Below are 17155 nucleotides of genomic sequence, written 5' to 3' on the forward strand. Positions count from 1 at the left end.
GTCTCACACACACTCGGCTCCGCTCCTCCGTCTCACACGCGCTCGGCTCGGCTCTTCTCCGTCTCACACACGCTCAACTCCGCTCCTCCATCTCGCACACACTCGGCTCCGCTCCTCCATCTCGCACACACTCGGCTCCGCTCCTCCGTCTCTCACACTCTCGGCTCCGCTCCTCCGTCTCACACACACTCAGCTTCGCTCCTCTATCTCACACACGCTCGGCTCCGCTCCTCCATCTCGCACACACTCGGCTCCGCTCCTCCGTCTCTCACACACTCGGCTCCGCTCCTCCGTCTCACACACGCTCGGCTCCGCTCCTCCGTCTCACACACGCTCGGCTCTGCTCCATCCACTCTCTGAATACATCCTCACACAGCAGAGTCCTGCATCCACTGAGCAGAGAGACCTGGTCATGTGACCCCTTGTCTCCTCCCACACACTGATCACATGACGGTGACATCACCCCAGGTCCTGTAAGCACAGAACAACCCCACGGCTCCTGTCCGGCTGCAGCTGGAGGTATGTGGGGGCTCCAGCACTGGGGGGGGTAACAGGTATTATTAACCCCTTCAACGTTCTGTGTTTCTAGAAGGAGGTGACGCTCTCTCTCGGTCGGGGTGTTTCTACCTTTCTCACCCTCCGCCGCCTCTTGCAAGAATTTGGAATTAAAGAAGAATAAGGCTCTCCTGGGTGCGGAGGAATAAGAGTATTATTACCTAGGTATTTATTGGGCTCGGTACCAGCAGCCTCTCCTGGACAGACTGGCAGACGCCTCCACGATTCTGCAGAAGACCGAGCAGTGAAGATGGAACAGTCTGCGCGCTGGAGAGAAATCAAGGCAGAAGAAGAGGAAGGACACCTTATTCTGCGCTACGCGTTTCAGTCCTGGAGCCGCATCTTCATCTGGTCTTGTACTACAGGGAGATATACCGCCATGACGATATCACATGACGTAGTACAAGGACTTATTACACCCCAGGCTTTGACAGAGAGTTTAATAAATTAACAATGCATAGGTCGGGGTTCTCCGGTTACTGGACAAACCTTTGACAATAGCACCCCTGCGTGAAAGTAATAAACAGAGAGATACCCCTCCAGCGCTGCAGCTCGCTGTGGTCCCGGTGATTCCTGTAACAGATGATGTCACAGGAAATCAGGTGACGGCTACAGCACATGACATGCTGGTGAATCGCCACTTGTTCTCCTGGCATTCTCCTGGCATTGGCGCTCACATCCTCAGTGCCATTCAAGAACATATTGCTGCAGCTCCAGCAAATGTCACCGGGACTGCAGCAGGATCTCAGCGGCCGCGGAGGGGTAAGTATCTCTCTGTTTATTATTTTCACACAGGGGGGTCTTATTGAAAGGGGGCTGTGCAGTAACCGGACCACCCATTTTAGAGGATCAGGAGATGAAAAATCCGGAGCAGAGAGAGGAGAAGGTCTAGCCTTAGAGGAACGAAAGGGAGCCGACAGGGGGAGCAGCAGTGGAGAGAGGAGCGGTGCGGATGGTAGAAGAGATGAAGACAATCGAAGGCATCAGGAGGTAAAACTAACGGGTTCATTGAAAAAATGTAAGATAGAGTCACGGAGAGCGGCAAGGGAGAAAGTAGCAGATGTAAAGGAGCTGTGAAGGTGCAGTTTCCTGTGTTGCGAGACTCGGAAAACTCTCACTGAAATAGTCCCCATTGTTTTTACATGTGTGACTTCCCTGTCATAGGGATGCTGTGCGATAGAGACATTGGAGCGCGTTCTATTTTTCTGCGTGTCCGCAGAAATCTCACCCATTGTTTCCAATGGGTGAAAAAAAATTGCATCTCACTCACGTGTACATGTGATTTTTAGTTTTCACTATTGCAAATACCCTGTTTCCCTGAAAATAAGACATAGCATGATTTTCCAGAATTTTTGAGGATGCAAAATGATTTTTCAGGCTATTTGAGGATGCTTGAAATATAAGCCCTACTCCAAAATTAAGCCCTGCTAACAGTTAATTAAAAAGTCAATTGAAATAGTGTCCAGGCAGCTATACATGTAAAAAAGTTAAACCTTTTTGAACAAAAATTAATATAAGACACTGTCTTATTTTCGGGGGAAACACGGTAGATACGATTTTCACCCTCATGAAAATCCCATGTTCAACTATTTTCTTGCAAATTGCAATGAACGTGACATTTTTACAATTACAATGTCGGCCCGAGTTTCTTGGACCAATACTGTGCTCACCCGCATGAATGCTCCCCTAGGCGAGCTGCGCACAGACGAGCGCGATTTCGGGACGAGAAACATAACACGGTATCGCACTAAGCAGTATGCGTTGGTTTTTTTTCCCCTCGCAGCATCGTTGTGAGGGATAACATTGTTTATGTGTATGACTCAACAGGATGGAGTTCATGTTCTCGCGGGTTTTGTGAGCCTCGCAGCACACAAAACCTGCTTGAGATTAGCGCTCATGTGAATCCGGCCTTAGTGTCAGACGAAGTGTAGCAGTCTAAAAGAAGTGAGCGGAGAGACAGTGTGTCGTCAGTGGTATCCTATGAGGGACAAGCTGAGATCACAAGGGTGCTGAAGGAATTGAGAAAATGTAATAATGATGAAGTGAAGGAGGATGTACAATGGAAGAACATAAGCCAAGGTTGACATGTATCTCGAGGATTGGTTGCCACTTGGAGTGAAATTCATGATTAAATAGATGATTACTGCATGAAGCCCCATTTACACGCAATGATTATCGCTCAAAAGCCATCATTTGAGCGATAATCGTTATGTGTAAATGCTCCCATCTTTCACTCCTTGGCTGAACGATGATTTTTAGTTGAGCATAAAATCCATTGTTCAGCTGGAGAGCTGATAGCAGGGACCGCATGCTGTATTCTCCACGGGGAGCGCTGATTACATTGTATTCAGCTTGCAGTCCCACAGCAGAACAAAGGAACTGTATGCAGAGAACAGACCACCTGCTGATCTCTGCATACAGCTCAGGAGGCTTGTTTACATGCAAATGAAGGTAATAAGCTGCTAATAGGCATTAGTGCTTTAGGCAAAATAATCGCTCAAACTGTCATTCTCCTTATCTTTGGAACAAATTTTGAGTGATCATCTTTGCGTGTAAATTGGCCTCGAGGACTGGAGTTGTAGGTTCAGATCTGACCAAGGGTGATTGTTGCATTGGCTTTCTATGTTGTCTTTTTGTTCTTCTCATTCTTCTATTACTCTCCACAAGTGCGGTGGCTCAGTCGTTAGCATTGCTGCCTTGCAGTGCTGGAGTTTTAGGTTCAGATCTGACCAAGGGTGATGGCAGTTTTTCAAACTTGTTGTTGCCCTTTGATGAGACTTGAACCTTTTGGACTGGAGCATTGCAAGGCAACAGTGCTAACCACTGATTCATTGAAGAGCCACCGTCCCTTAAATGCTGAAAAATGAAAGTCACTAGAAAGCCTTACATTGTACTTCTGATTTCCGTTTTTAATAAAACTGGATCATTAGAGAAGACACTAGTGTGAACGAAGCCTAACGGATGAACGCAGACATTAAAGCACTCACAATCAAAATAAAAAAAAATGAATTAAAAAATCGGATGAAAAAAATGTCTAATGCGAAACTAAATGATTGAGTCTAAAATATCATGTGGATGATAAATAGTATGACTGATGAATTGTACAAATGATGGATTAATTAATTGAAATATAATATATGTATTCCAAGGGCATAGCTAAAGGCTCATGGGCCCGGGTGCAAAAGTTTATCTTGGGCCCTCCCAATTTCTTTTAACCCCTTAACGCAGAGGCTTAACGTGAAGCTCCTAGGCCCCAATGCAAAACCTGTAACGGGGCCCCCAACGCTAATGCTTTATTCATAATACTGGGTTCCCTATATGGAGAAGAGAGGCCTTATGGGCCCTAAGGCTCCTGGGCCCGGGTGCAACCGCATCCCCTATAGTTACGCCAGTGGTTTCAACTAATTAATCCATCATTAATACAATACTTTCAATATATAATATAATGCTTATGAAATGAACCAATTAATTATCTCCTTAAGGATGAATATCTGAAAGGCTGAAATATCTGAAGGGCTGTCACAGTACAGAGGGATCAGCCCTATTCTCATTTGTACATGGAAAGACTAGAAGCAATGGGATAGGAGATGAGCGAACTCACTCGTTTAGGGCGATTTTGCACTTGAGCACCGCTTTTTCCGAGTAACTGACTACTCGGGCGAAAAGATTCGGTGGGCGCCGGGGGTGGCGTGGTGGAGCGGGGGGTAGCAGTGGGGAACAGGGGGGAGCTCTCTCCCCCCCCCCCCACTTCCCTCTGCAACCCCCCTGCTCACCCCCGGCGCCGCCCGAATCTTTTCGGCCGAGTAGTCAGTTACTCGGAAAAAGCGGTGCTCAAGTGCAAAACTGCCCTAAACGAGTGAGTTCGCTCATCTCTAAATGGGATGAAACTGAAAGAGAGGAGACACAAATTAGATATTAGACAGTGAGGGTGATCAATGAGTGGAACAGGTTACCATGGTAGGTGGTGAGTTCTTCAACAATAGAAGTGTTCAAACAAAGGCTGGACAAATATCTGTCTGGGATGATTTAGTGATCCTGCACTGAGCAGGAGGTTGGACCCGATGACCCTGGAGGTCCCTTCCAAATCTACCATTCTATGATTTTTTGAATCACAATAGTGGTGAATTGTGACTGAATGATGAAAGTAGGGTAGAGCATAATCATAGAAAACACAGAGGACCAATATAATATGACAATTCATGAAACAAAATAAAATTCTACATCTAAACAGATACATTATTGTATATATAAAGGACATGAACAAATGAAATGATTAGGCAGACAAGACTGCATGCTAAGAGAGGGGAGAATGGAAGGCTATGTAGGTAAAAAATACGCATGTCTATACAGGCATGCACATACTATATGTACCAATAAAACGTGTATGAAATCATGAATGAACCTGCCTCAAGACATCCGTTCGCAATCAATGTGCAAAGTTTAAAACCCCAAAAGGCCTCCGATTCCCAGAGTTGTTGAAATTGTTGCAATTCGACTGTATCTGTCCGATAGGGGTAATAGATAACGATGTGCAATCAGGACCGTGAAACTGAAAAAATGGTGAGAGACAGTGTGTAAGGCCGAATGCCCACAGACGGAGTATCGCTGCGGAAATCACGGCCAGACCCCCGCTGCGATTTCCGCAGCAATGTCTGTCCATAGACATGCTGTGTAAAACAATTCTTCCCTGGCAACAAGTAAAAATCGGCTGTGATTTTCTGCTCTCGGGGAGAGAATCGCAGCGTGTTCTAATTTGTGTGAAAAAACGCACAGACAGCCTCCATTGCAGTTAATGGAAGCCGTCCGTCCCGCGATACTCCGTGCTGTGGTCGCAGCGGGAGTATTGCCGGAACCCGCGTCATACTCCAGCTCCGGCATCATGCACTGCGCATGCGCGCCAGCCGACACTCTCGTGGCGGATCCAGACAAGTATAGGGTCTCTGGGGGGCGTCGGGTCTGATTTCGCTGTGAGAAATTACAGGCAGGATCCCGACCTGCTGTGGGCATGAGGCCTAAAGGAAAATGATTGAATATATTGGATGTGTGTTTACTTAATCTATTGCGTAGAGACTATTTAGTCCTGCCTATATATTTGAGGTTGCAAGGTCAGATGAAGATGCCGTGCAGCATTGAAACGTGTGGCCCATGTTAATGTGTCTTTCCTTTTTTCTTGCCTTGATTTCTGTCCAGCACGCCGACAATTTTCCGCTCTTCACTGCTTGGTCTCCTTGCAAGAATTTGGGTGTAAAGCAACATGTAAAAGTGTTCACGTATGCGTAACCCCTTAATGATGCAACCTAGTGTGATACTTGAAGGGAATCTGTCAGCTCGAAGATGCTGTCCAAACTTCAGGCATCATGTTTTAGAGCAGGAGGAGCCGAGCAGATTGATATATAATTTTATGGTGAAAAATTCAGTATAACTTGTATTTTATTTGTTTATATCTGAGCTGAACAGTCCAGTGGGCGGTCCTATCAGTGATTGACAGGGATCTGGGAATGACAGTTCATATAGCTTTCAATCTCTCATAGGACCGCCCATTGGACTGTTCAGCTCAGATATAAATGAATAAAATACAAGTTATATATCAATCTGCTCAGCTCCTCCTGCTCTATAAAATAATGCCTGCCGTGTAGACAGCATGTTCGAGCCGACACACTCCCTTTCAGGAAGCAACTACTTTGGGGATTTTCTTCTCCCCTCTTAAAATGCCTTTTTTGTTTTTCCGTTGACACAGTATGAGGGCTTATTCATTGTGTAACTAGCTGTCATTTTTATTGGTATTATTTTGGGGTTTATCTTCAATAATTGTATTATTATAGGGGGTTTTATATGATGTTACATTGTCTCGTCTTCTCTCCATTCAGGATCCTCGGCTGATATCTTCTATATCAGATAATATTCCTGATTGACCCGACAAGGATGGATAGGAAGAGGGACAAGATGGCGGAGAGTATATTCACCCTCACCCTAGAGATACTCTTCCGGCTTACAGGAGAGGTGAGAGATTCTGGGGATGACGTCACGTTCCATCATTCTTATCTATTTTACACTGGAGCTGTCCACTTCCTGATGTCAGTGAGGTCACCTCATAGCTTTAGACCCAATGTCCATGGGTGGATTTGATTTGTGGAATCCACCTGTCAAGGGTGGTGTCCGGGCAGGGAAGTCCTTAGTCCTACTTGCAACCCCTACAGCGACAACTGGGCGACAGTCCCTAGGCATGCGGGGCAGGGAGTCAGACTAAGAGACAAATACCGGAAACAAACAAACACAAAAGCAGGTCAGGCAATCTGGGTCAGCAACAAGAGAGAACGAGGTAACAGGGGTCAGGCGTAGGCAAAGTCAGGTCCAAAGTAAGCGAGTCAAGACCGGGAATCAAATACAGAATGTGCGGGTGTAACTGGAGACCAAACATACACTGGCACTTTCAGAAGGAACCTGGCCACATGAGGCCACCAATAAACTCTGGATAATAGTACCTGAGTACCCCTGATACCTGGATGACCAGCTAGGACTGAACCATGCGTCTCCTCTAACACCTTCAAACTCAATGACAGAGAAACAAAAAGTTTGCCTTCCGAAAGGGTTTCAGGGGTCGATTGTTGAGCAGCCTGTATAAGAGGTGAAAAGTCGGAGGAGATAGCAGCGAAAACCACCCAGGGGGACAGAATACTCTCCGGCTCAGACTCTGACGGTTCCGGGTACCAAAACTCCTAGACAAGGCATCCGCCTTAACATTTTTTGAGCCGGGCTTGTAAGTCGCCAAAAAGTTGAACCTTGAAAAGAACAAGGCCCAGCGAACTTGCCAAGCATTCAACATCTTAGCAGTGTCTAGATAAATGAGGTTTTTATGGTCTGTGAGTACGGTGATCTGATGGAGTGCTCCTTCCAGAAAGTGCCTTCATTCCTCAAACGCCCACTTAATAGCTAGTAATTCCCGGTTGCCTATGTCGTAATTTCGTTCAGTAGACTAGAACTTCTTGGAAAAGTAGGCACACGGCCTAAGGTTCGTGAGTGTGGAGGGACCTTGAGACAGTACTGCTCCAACTCCAAACTCGGAGGCGTCTACCTCCACCACAAACGGACAGGATAGGTCAGGCTGGACAAGGACAGGCGCAGAAGAGAAGGCAACCTTCAGGGTAGAGACGGCCGCAAGGGCATCAGAAGACCAGTTGCTCACATCGGCCCTCTTTCTAGTGAGATCCGTTAAAGGCTTAGCTACCACGGAGAAGTTCTTAATAAACTTGCGATAGTAGTTAGAGAACCCAAGGAAGCGCTGTAGGGCTTTTAAGGTGACTGGCTGAGCCCATTCCATGATTGCTTTCACCTTTACCGAATCCATCTGAATATCACATGGTGTAATGATATTTTCTGAACACTGAAAACACATTTCTTAAATTTAGCAAACAATTTGTTAGCCCTGAGGAGAGTCAGCACGGTTTGTAAATGGACACGGTGTGTCTCCCAGTCAGAGGAGAAAATCAGGATGTCATCCAGGTATACCACAATGAACACACCCATGATATCCTGGAAAATGGAATTCATAAACCCTTGGAAAATAGCTGGAGCATTACATAACCCAAAAGGCATAACGAGGTATCCGAAGTGGCCAAGAGTCGTACTAAAAGCCATCTTCCATTCATCCCCTTACCGTATATGGATAAGATTATAAGCTCCCCTGAGGTAGAGCTTACAGAATAACTGGGCCCTGGAAACCTGATTGAGGAGGTCGGAGATGAGAGGAAGAGCTTATTGGTTTATGACGGTTATTTTGTTGAGCTCTCTGTAATCGATACAGGGCCTGAGACCCCCATGATTCTCGACGAAGAAAAACCTGGCACCAGTGGGAGACTCAGAGGGTTGGATGTGCCCCTTGGCCAAATTGTCCTGAATATAGCCCTTCGTGGACTCCCTCTCAGGGACGGTTATGCTGTAGATCCGACCCTTAGGAAGTTTGGCACCTGGGACCAGATCAATCTTACAGTCAAAATCCCTGTGGGGAGGCAAAACTTTAGATAGTTGCTTGGAGAAAATGCCAGAAAATTCGGAGATCTAGTCTGGTAACTCAACACCCTTACGAACAGGTATCTAAGTTCACGGGACACATGTAATTGGTACACTGGGGACCCCACTTGACCAGATCCAGAGAGTCCCAATTAATAACGGGTTTGTGTTGTATTAACTAAGGTAGCCCTAAGACTATGTCCACAGACAAATCTTTCATGACGAAGAAGGTGCAAGACTCAGTATGCAAGGCTCCTACAGTAAATTTTCGCTCTGGGGTAACTAGATTGACAAGGCCAGCATGCAAAGGAGTGGAGTCTACCCCAGAAACTTGAATTGGAGGATCTAAACGTGTCAAGAAACCAGAAATCTGAGCCACAAAATAAAAATTAGCAAAATTTGCTGCGGCCCCGGAATCAACAAAAGCTTGGCCTGCACGAGAGAAAGAAAGAAGATCTAAGGCGCCGAGCAAGAACATATTAAACACAACTGGGAGTACCTTAGCTCCTAGACAGTCCTCCCGACAACTGACTAGGAGTTGGCCCTTAGTCGACGGTCAGCTCGAATAGCTAGCGATATTGCTTGCTCCAGAGTATTAGGCTCAGGATGGGCAACCAGCAGATACTTGAGGCCTTTGGATAGGCTGACCAAGAACAAGTGCTTGAAGGCTGAGTCGTTCCACCCTGACTCAGTGCAGTGCTGTCTGAATTGGTAGCAGTAGTCCTCCGCCACTTTCCGCCCCTGACGCAAGGACAACAGTTGAGAGACAGCATAGGCAACACGTTCTGGCTTGTCATAGATCTGACCCAGAGCTGAGAATAAGGTGTTTAAAGACTGTTGTGTGGGAGAATCAGAGGGTAAAGAGAGAGCCCAGTTTTGAGGGTCTCCTCTTAATCAGGAAATCACGATTCCTACCCTCTGGTACTGTGTGCCAGAACAGTGGGGTCGCAGATCAAAATAGAGTTTGCAGCCTTCCCGGATGGCAAAAACTGTTTCCTCTCACCAGCAAAGAAATCGGGCAGCATAGCCTGAGGCTCAGAAATTGTCAACAGAACAGAGGGAGGCTGAACCTGAGCCGCAGACAACACCTTTTCTTGTTGCCTGAAATGGGTAATCAGGGCCTGGACCTGGTGTGCCAAGGCCGACACGGCCTCCATGGAAGGAGTTAACGTAGCCGGTCGGACATAAGAGTCTGAACCTTTGTGGGCCAGTGTATCTGTCAAGGGTGGTGTCTAGGCAGGGAAGTCCCTAGTACTACCCACAACCCCTGTCTCTACCTACTTTCCCCCCTGGGCTGGACCCCAGGGTGACAACTGGGCGACAGTCCCTAGGCTCGCTAGGCATGCGGGGCAGGAGTCAGACTAAGAGACAAATACCGGAAACAAACAAACACAAAAGCAGGTCAGGCAATCCGTGTCGGCAACAAGAGAGAACAAGGTACCAGGGGTCAGGCGAAGGCAAAGTCAGGTCTGAAGTAAGCAAGTCAAAACTGGGAGTCAAATACAGGAAACACGGGTGTAACTGGAGACCAAACATACACTGGAACTTTCAGAAGGAAGCTGAGCAGTTTAAATGCTGTCAGAACTCCCACCCCAGCAGCTGATTGGGGCGGGAGCCTAACAGCAGCAGGACCCAGACATTAAGCAGCGAGTGCAGAGCAGAGACCCAGACATTAAGCAGTAAGTGCAGAGCAAGCATGCCAGGGTGTCATGGCAACAGGACAGCGCGGGGCAGCACATTCGCGTCCCCAGCAACCCGGCTGAGCACGGAAGTGCATGCCCGGAGCCGGCGTCCAGGATTACAGAGGCCAGGGGAGGTCACCAACATCACCGGGGCTCCCCCGTGCCTCACTTCCGTAGCCCCCCGGGAGATAGGACCGGCGGTGCGGGTACTAAGACCCCAAGGGTCGCCAATCCTGACACCGCGCAGGGAACACGTGCGGAAGATCCGCAGTTCAAGCCGTCCATAGGGAACCATGGGCGTCCGCACTTGAATTTACACATGCAGATTTGTTTTCCAAAAAAAGAAGACCCATACAGAGACGCATGATCACCAGCCATGGTCAGGGTCGAATTCTGCTGCGGCCTCCAGCACATGGAATCCGACCCATCCGTGGACATGAGGCTTTACAGTCACAGCCCCACGGACACTATTGCCACTTTTCTTATCTCCCTGCTCATCTCTGTTTCCCCCATATGAGTTATCCTTAGATTAGGTTTCCACCAATCAGTGTCAATGAAATCTGGCATCACCCATTGACAGGAAGTGGTGGAAAATGTCCAATCAAAAAGTTCAAGGTGTTGCGAGCTGATTCTAAGGATATTCTGTATGGGGGGAACAGAGGTAAGTAGGGAGAAAAGAAGAGCAGCAAAAGTGTCTGCCACTGCAAATCTTTGCAATTGACATGCGGACACATACAGATGATCTGCAAAGGGATTTTTTGAATTTTGTATTAAATTGTCCATGTAAGAAAATAATGAAATAGTCTATATTCATCCGTTCTTTTCCTCCAGTGCTTCCTCTCCGTTCACCCTGATGGGACTATTTACAGGGTGGGAAGTCTGTCTGTGAAGAAAAACATCACAGGCTGCTGCAGTCAATCACAGACCTCAGTGGATGACCACTGAGGTCTGTGCCTGCAGCAGCCTCCTGCAGCACACTATAAACAGACCTGGTAGGGTGAAGTGCTGAGAAGGGGGGGAACCAGGACCAGTTTTCTAACATAGACAGCTTAAAAAATATTAAAGCTTACCTTGAAAAAACCCTTATAGTGGTTGGTAAACAGAAAAACAAGCAAAGTTGAGAAGTTAACTAAACCAAGTGTTACTTACCTATTACATCCAGCTCCAGCACTCCATTTTTCCACACAGGGCTTTATATACATGATTGCAGCGAAGATGCCATGTTAACAGCATATGACTGGCCGCAGCGGTCATGTGTTGTTGACAAGACGTCATCGCTGGAGTTGGTTAAACAAAGTCCAGCGGTTAGAATCTTATTTGCAGCATTAGATCTAATAGGTAAGACTCTTTTTTTCTCCTGAAACCGAACAGCCACGTTAATAACAAATAGACATGTCTGGAGAGGTGAAGGACTCTCTGAATGTCTGCAATGATATTTATGGATGTATCTCCCCATAAACAGGATTACACGGTAGTGAAGAAGACTTCTAGTGATGGCTGTCAGGCCCCTGTGTCTGATGGATGGGGAAGACCCCTGAGCCCAATCACAGGGCCTCCTCCACACCCCCTGATATTGGAGGAGATCAATGAGCAGAAGATCCTAGAACTCACCAACAAGATGATTGAGCTGCTGACTGGAGAGGTGATGCTACTGGGAATGCTGGGACATTATACAGTAACGCTATGGCGGTATAACGTCTGGGTGATGATGGTATCATTGTGTTGTCAGGTTCCTATAAGGTGTCAGGACGTCACTCTCTATTTCTCCATGGAGGAGTGGGAGTATTTAGAAGGACACAAGGATCTGTACAAGGACGTCATGATGGAGGACCACCAGCCCCTCCTATCACCAGGTAATAGACCGTACTAAATCCACATGGCGTTTATTATTTGTATGTAGAGAATGAATTCAGTGGCTGTCTGTGTTTTCTGCAGGTAGATCCAGTATGAGAATAGCAGCAGAGAGATGTCCCCGTCCTCTTCTTCCACAGGATGATCAGGTAGCTGGAGAGAAGGTCTCATGAAATCTCCCCTCTGGTCTGTAGGGCGGCTGGGAAGGTCTTGTGTTCAGTCTTATTATATGATTGATACTTGTGTAATGAGAAAGCTGAAGATGGCAGGATTACAGCCGACTGTTGCAATGGTTCTGGAATTGCTACCTTGCTGATAGTCTGGTGCTGGTTTTGGAGATGTTTCTACATCTTCTGACTCAGGTTGGTATGGTGTTAGGTGTGATGTGCTTAGTCACACCTTTGGGTAATTATCAGAGCTATTTAGCTTGGCCTGATACTGAACTGAGTTGCTGTTGATTTTCCGTTTCTCTCTTGCTGGGCCAGCAGTCAGAGCTTGGTTTTGGACCTTTCAGTTACCTGTGCATCTCAGAGCTAAGTACCGTGCTTGTTTGTTTGGTTTCTTTTGTTATTCTTCTTTCTCACGTAGGGTCAACTAGGGGCTGAGGCACGAGGTCATGGCCATCCTTATTGGGACGATTGCCCTGCTTTCAGGCAGGTTCCTCTCCTGTGTTTTGTTATATAGGGACAGTGTTTCCCGTATTTTGTTCTGTTTTGTTTTATCACTATTTGTTTGCAGTTGTGAGAGATCTGCAGGTAACAGATCCAGCATGTCCTGGTTGGACGTAACATAATCAGCAGCCATACTTACTTATTGGGATATTTTTGCTTATCTGATAGGAATCTCATTGCGGTTTTGTCAAACCAGCTAAGGGTGCTGGCAATTGAAGTTGCTGAGGAAAACTGCAGCAATCAAACCTGGGGGCTCCAGGTAAGAAGCCGATACTTGAGCTATCGGACTGTTTCTCTGGCAACACATAGAAATTTGTTTGCTTCAGAGAATCTTGCAAGCTCCTTGAAGTTTTGTCCTTTGTGGATCGTTTCTTCAATGCCCTTGGTTTAATCTATGATGATGCTGATAGGGTGTCGCTGACAGAGGGAAAGCTCAGAAGTTTACATCAAGTAGACTCTTACATTAAAGATTTCTGCAACTAATTCCGCCTTGGGTGACTGAGACTCAATAGGATGACCCTGCTTTGCGAAGCCAGTTCTACTGTGGTCTCACTGATAAAATTAAAGACTGGTGGTTTATCCGATTCCTTGAAGTCTGGATTATCCCATGTCTTTAGCCATCAGAGTAGGTAGACAGGTTAGATAGGGGCATAATGAGCTTTCCTCTTCTTCTGTGTTCTTGTTCTTGCCTACTGATGGGGAGGAACCCATGCAACTTGGTTCATTGGCTGATCAGGCCAGTAGAGAGAAGAGGGGTCAGTTCAGAGGACGGTGCTTTGTCTGCAATCGCACTGGACATTTTATGCAGAATTGCCTTCGCTGTAGGTAACAGTTGGAAAACTAGGTGGCCTAGAGGTTAGAGGGAAGGTTCCTCAAGGCCCAGAGATTGCCTGGATTTCATCCACCAGGCTGGTTCTACCCGATGAGATACTCTTTGGAGGTGATAGTGGTCCGATCACAGTCTTTTTGGACTGTGGAGCTCGTGTCAACTTAATCCATCAGGAGACAGTAAAACTTTTCGGGCTAGAGGTAAAACCTCTGGATTCACCCATTCCTGCCTCTGCCATCGACGCCTCTCCACTATCGCAAAAGTGTTTAAAGTTCTGTGTTCCAGATCTTTGTCTCAAGATCGGATCATTTCATACGGAGACTATTATGTCTTCCATGCAAGTGGATGATTTGCCAGATTATTTATCTGACTTCTCTGAAGTCTTTGTGCAGGAGGGGACAGACAAATTATTGCCTCACAGGGACGGGGATCGCTCTATTGAACTCAGCCCAGACTGTAAACTGCCTAATAGCCCCATGTACAACCTAACTGCTCCTGAGAGACAGACTCTAAAGCTTTATATCCAGGACAGTGTAAGAAAAATCACATACACCCCTCAAGGCATAACTTGAAGCTCCTAAGCCCCAGTGCAAAACAGGGCCCTCAAATATAATGCTTTATTCACTGGGCTCCCTATATGGAGAAAAGAGGCCTTATGGGCCCGGGTGCAACCGCATCCTCTGCATCTGTTATAGTTACGCCCCTGTTTCCAGTCCTTTATTAATGAGGTCCTTCATGAATTTATTGGCCGCTTCGTTTTGGTATATCTCGAAGATATTCTTATCTTTTTATCAGATTCTGATTCACATGTTTCTCATGTTCGGCAAGTCCTCCAAGCATTGCGTGATGATAATTTGTTTGCGAAAAAGGAAAAATTTGTTTTTACCGTGCAAGAGATCACATTTCTGGGTCACATTAACCTCCAGGCCCGAGAAGTTTCAATATGGTTCCGGAGAACGTCCGGGCGGTGCAGGACTCGGTGTGAAAGCACTTCAGAGGTTTCTGGGGTTCGCAAATTACTATCAGAAGCTTATCAGAGTATTTTCGATGGTGGTCAAACATTTGACTGACATGACAACCAAGGGTTGTTTCCATTCCAAATGGTCCCCAAAGGCTTTATAATCTTTTTATGCCTTGAAGAGATGCTTTTCTCCGGTTCTTGTGAAACCAGACGAATCCAGACCTTTCGTGGTGGAGGTTGATGCCTCAGCGGTTAGGGTTGGGGCGGTGTTATCGCAGGGAATTAGTACATTACAAAATCTCCATCCTTGTGCATTTTTTTCACGTAAATTTTCTACTGCTGAGCAAAATTACTACATTGGTGAAAGAGAGCTTTTGGCAATTTAGTGGGCATTTGAGGAGTGGCAGCATTCCCTCGAAGGGGCTCAGCATAAAGTGACGGTTTTCACAGATCACAAAAATCTGATCTACTTAGAGCAAAATAAGTAGTTCTGGCAGCAAGCATACGATGAAAAAAACGTTATCCCAGCAGGGTATCTTTATTCCTTCACAAGTCCATAAAACAGAGCAGCGACGTTTTGGCTATCAGTCAGCCTTTGTCAAGCTGATGAAGCTAATACATTAGTGACTATAAATACTAAATACTCCACCCCCAACCAATAAGAACAGAGTAAAATCATGCAAATGGTCTTACCAGCTGCAGCAAATTATGGTCTCTCTGGCTCGTTGTAGGGTTAAGTGGCACACTTTTATCTGGCGTGCAGTGGATTGATTTATATTGATACACCCCCCTTTGGCTGGAGGTATAGAGTGTGCTGCTCGATCTCTGCTCTTTCTCGATCTACTTAGAGCAGTTGTTCCCAAACTTTTTCAGTCATGGAGCCCTTTTTGAAGCAAAAGTTTCTTGTGGAGCCCCAAGAAAGTGGAACAGAGGGTGAGGTCAGGGGAGGGATTAGGGGCATGGCTTATCATGGAGGAACGCTGGAATACTGGATGGGCAATTGATATTCATTATATTTAAAATTAACATGTTACAGAATTAAATCCAGCACCACATGTCAATATCCACACAGGTTTTGTGCAGATTTTTTTCCACAGTGTGTGGATGAGATTTTCAAAATCTCATCCACTTTGCTACTACAGCTACTGTGAATTCTGCAGCAATTCCTCCCTGTGTAGTAATTATGACTCCGTATATTGGTGGCCCCAGTAGTAGTAGCGTCCCCTATATTGGCCCAGTAGTAATTGGCTCCCCCATTGTGGCCTCAGTAGAGATAGTGCCTCCCATTGCTGCCCCAGTAGTAATAGGGTCCCCCATTGCCACCCCAATAGTGATAGGGTCCCCCATTGCAGCTCCAGTAGTAATAGGATCCCTCATTGCTGCCACACTAGTATTAGGGTCCCCCCTTGCCCCTATGCTCTTCAAATTCAGGGAGAGAATGGGGTTAAATTACTTACTACAGACAGCTTTCCCTGTGTCTGCTGCACTGCTAACACCTTCCTCTACCTGAAGCTGGAGGTTTAGCAGTGCAGATTACAATAGGGGCGATTGGGATGGCCGTGGGCCCCATTGGAGTCTTGGGCCCAGGGCAGTTGTCACAATCGCCCCTATTATAATCCACCATTGGTCCCCACTCTACCCACTGCTGTAGTGGTGTCTGGACAGCCTGTACTGAGGAAATGAACATCGAGGACCTGCAGTTGGCATAGCAATGTGGATTACATGACCGGAGCCGGCTCATTTGATCCACGTTGCTATGCTGACGACAGGTCCTGGACGTTCACTTCTTCAGTACAGGCTGTTCTGACACCGCTACAGCATTGAATAGAGCGAGGACCTGGCAGTAGAAATGTTAAGCCCGATGCTTTTTCCAGGAGTTTTGCCCTGGTTTTGTCTGATGAACCCCCTGCACCCATTCTTTCTGAGGAGGTTGTAGTGTTAGCAGATTCACTGGCTTTGGAGGAACAGGTCCGTAAAGCACAGGATTTAGCTCCAGCAAGTCTTTCTGTGAGAAAGCTTTTTGTCCCTGTTCATCTGAGGCTGTAGGTGTCTGAAGTACATAGTTCTGTGTTAGCTGGTCATCCGGGGATTAATAATACCCGAAAATTACTCGCAATACTTTTTTTGGTGGCCCTCATTGCAGCGAGATGTATTTCGCTTTGTCTGTTCTTGTGTGGTATGTGCCAGAACAAAAAATGCCTTTGCCTACACCCGTGAAACCTTGGACTCATGTGCTATGGACTTTATTACGGATTTGCCGCTTTTGGAGGGTAATACTGTCATCTGGGTTGTGGTTGGTCATTTTAGCAAGATGTGTCATTTTGTGGCTCTTCCTGGTCTTCCCAATGCTAAAACCTTGTCTAGATTGTTCATTACTCATATTGTGAGATTGCACAGATTACCATCAGTTATCTTCTCCGACCATGGGGTCCAGTTTGTTTGCAGATTTTGGAGTTTTGTTTGCTCCCAGTTGGGTATCAAGCTCTCGTTTTCCTTGGCATATCACCCAGACACTAATGGACAAACTGAGAGATGTAATCAGAATCTGGAACAATACTTGTGGTTTTATGTCTCAGAGAGGCAGGAGGATTGGTCGGGG

General features: G+C 46.5%; 1 protein-coding gene across 1 annotated transcript in view; it reads left to right on the forward strand.

Moving 5' to 3' along the window:
* Window positions 1-494: 494 nt before the first annotated feature.
* Window positions 495-17155, forward strand: part of LOC136624531 (zinc finger protein ZFP2-like) — a 67372-nt gene continuing 50711 nt past the window's right edge. The window contains exons 1-5 of the mRNA XM_066598513.1: window positions 495-720; window positions 6423-6555; window positions 11707-11886; window positions 11974-12097; window positions 12180-12244. Of these exons, the coding sequence (XP_066454610.1) occupies window positions 6478-6555; window positions 11707-11886; window positions 11974-12097; window positions 12180-12244 (447 nt within the window). The 5' untranslated portion in view covers window positions 495-720; window positions 6423-6477. The remainder of the gene's footprint in view (window positions 721-6422; window positions 6556-11706; window positions 11887-11973; window positions 12098-12179; window positions 12245-17155) is intronic.

Source organism: Eleutherodactylus coqui, chromosome 4, assembly GCF_035609145.1.
Source record: "Eleutherodactylus coqui strain aEleCoq1 chromosome 4, aEleCoq1.hap1, whole genome shotgun sequence".
In the NCBI taxonomy this organism is placed as follows: Eukaryota; Metazoa; Chordata; class Amphibia; order Anura; family Eleutherodactylidae; genus Eleutherodactylus; species Eleutherodactylus coqui.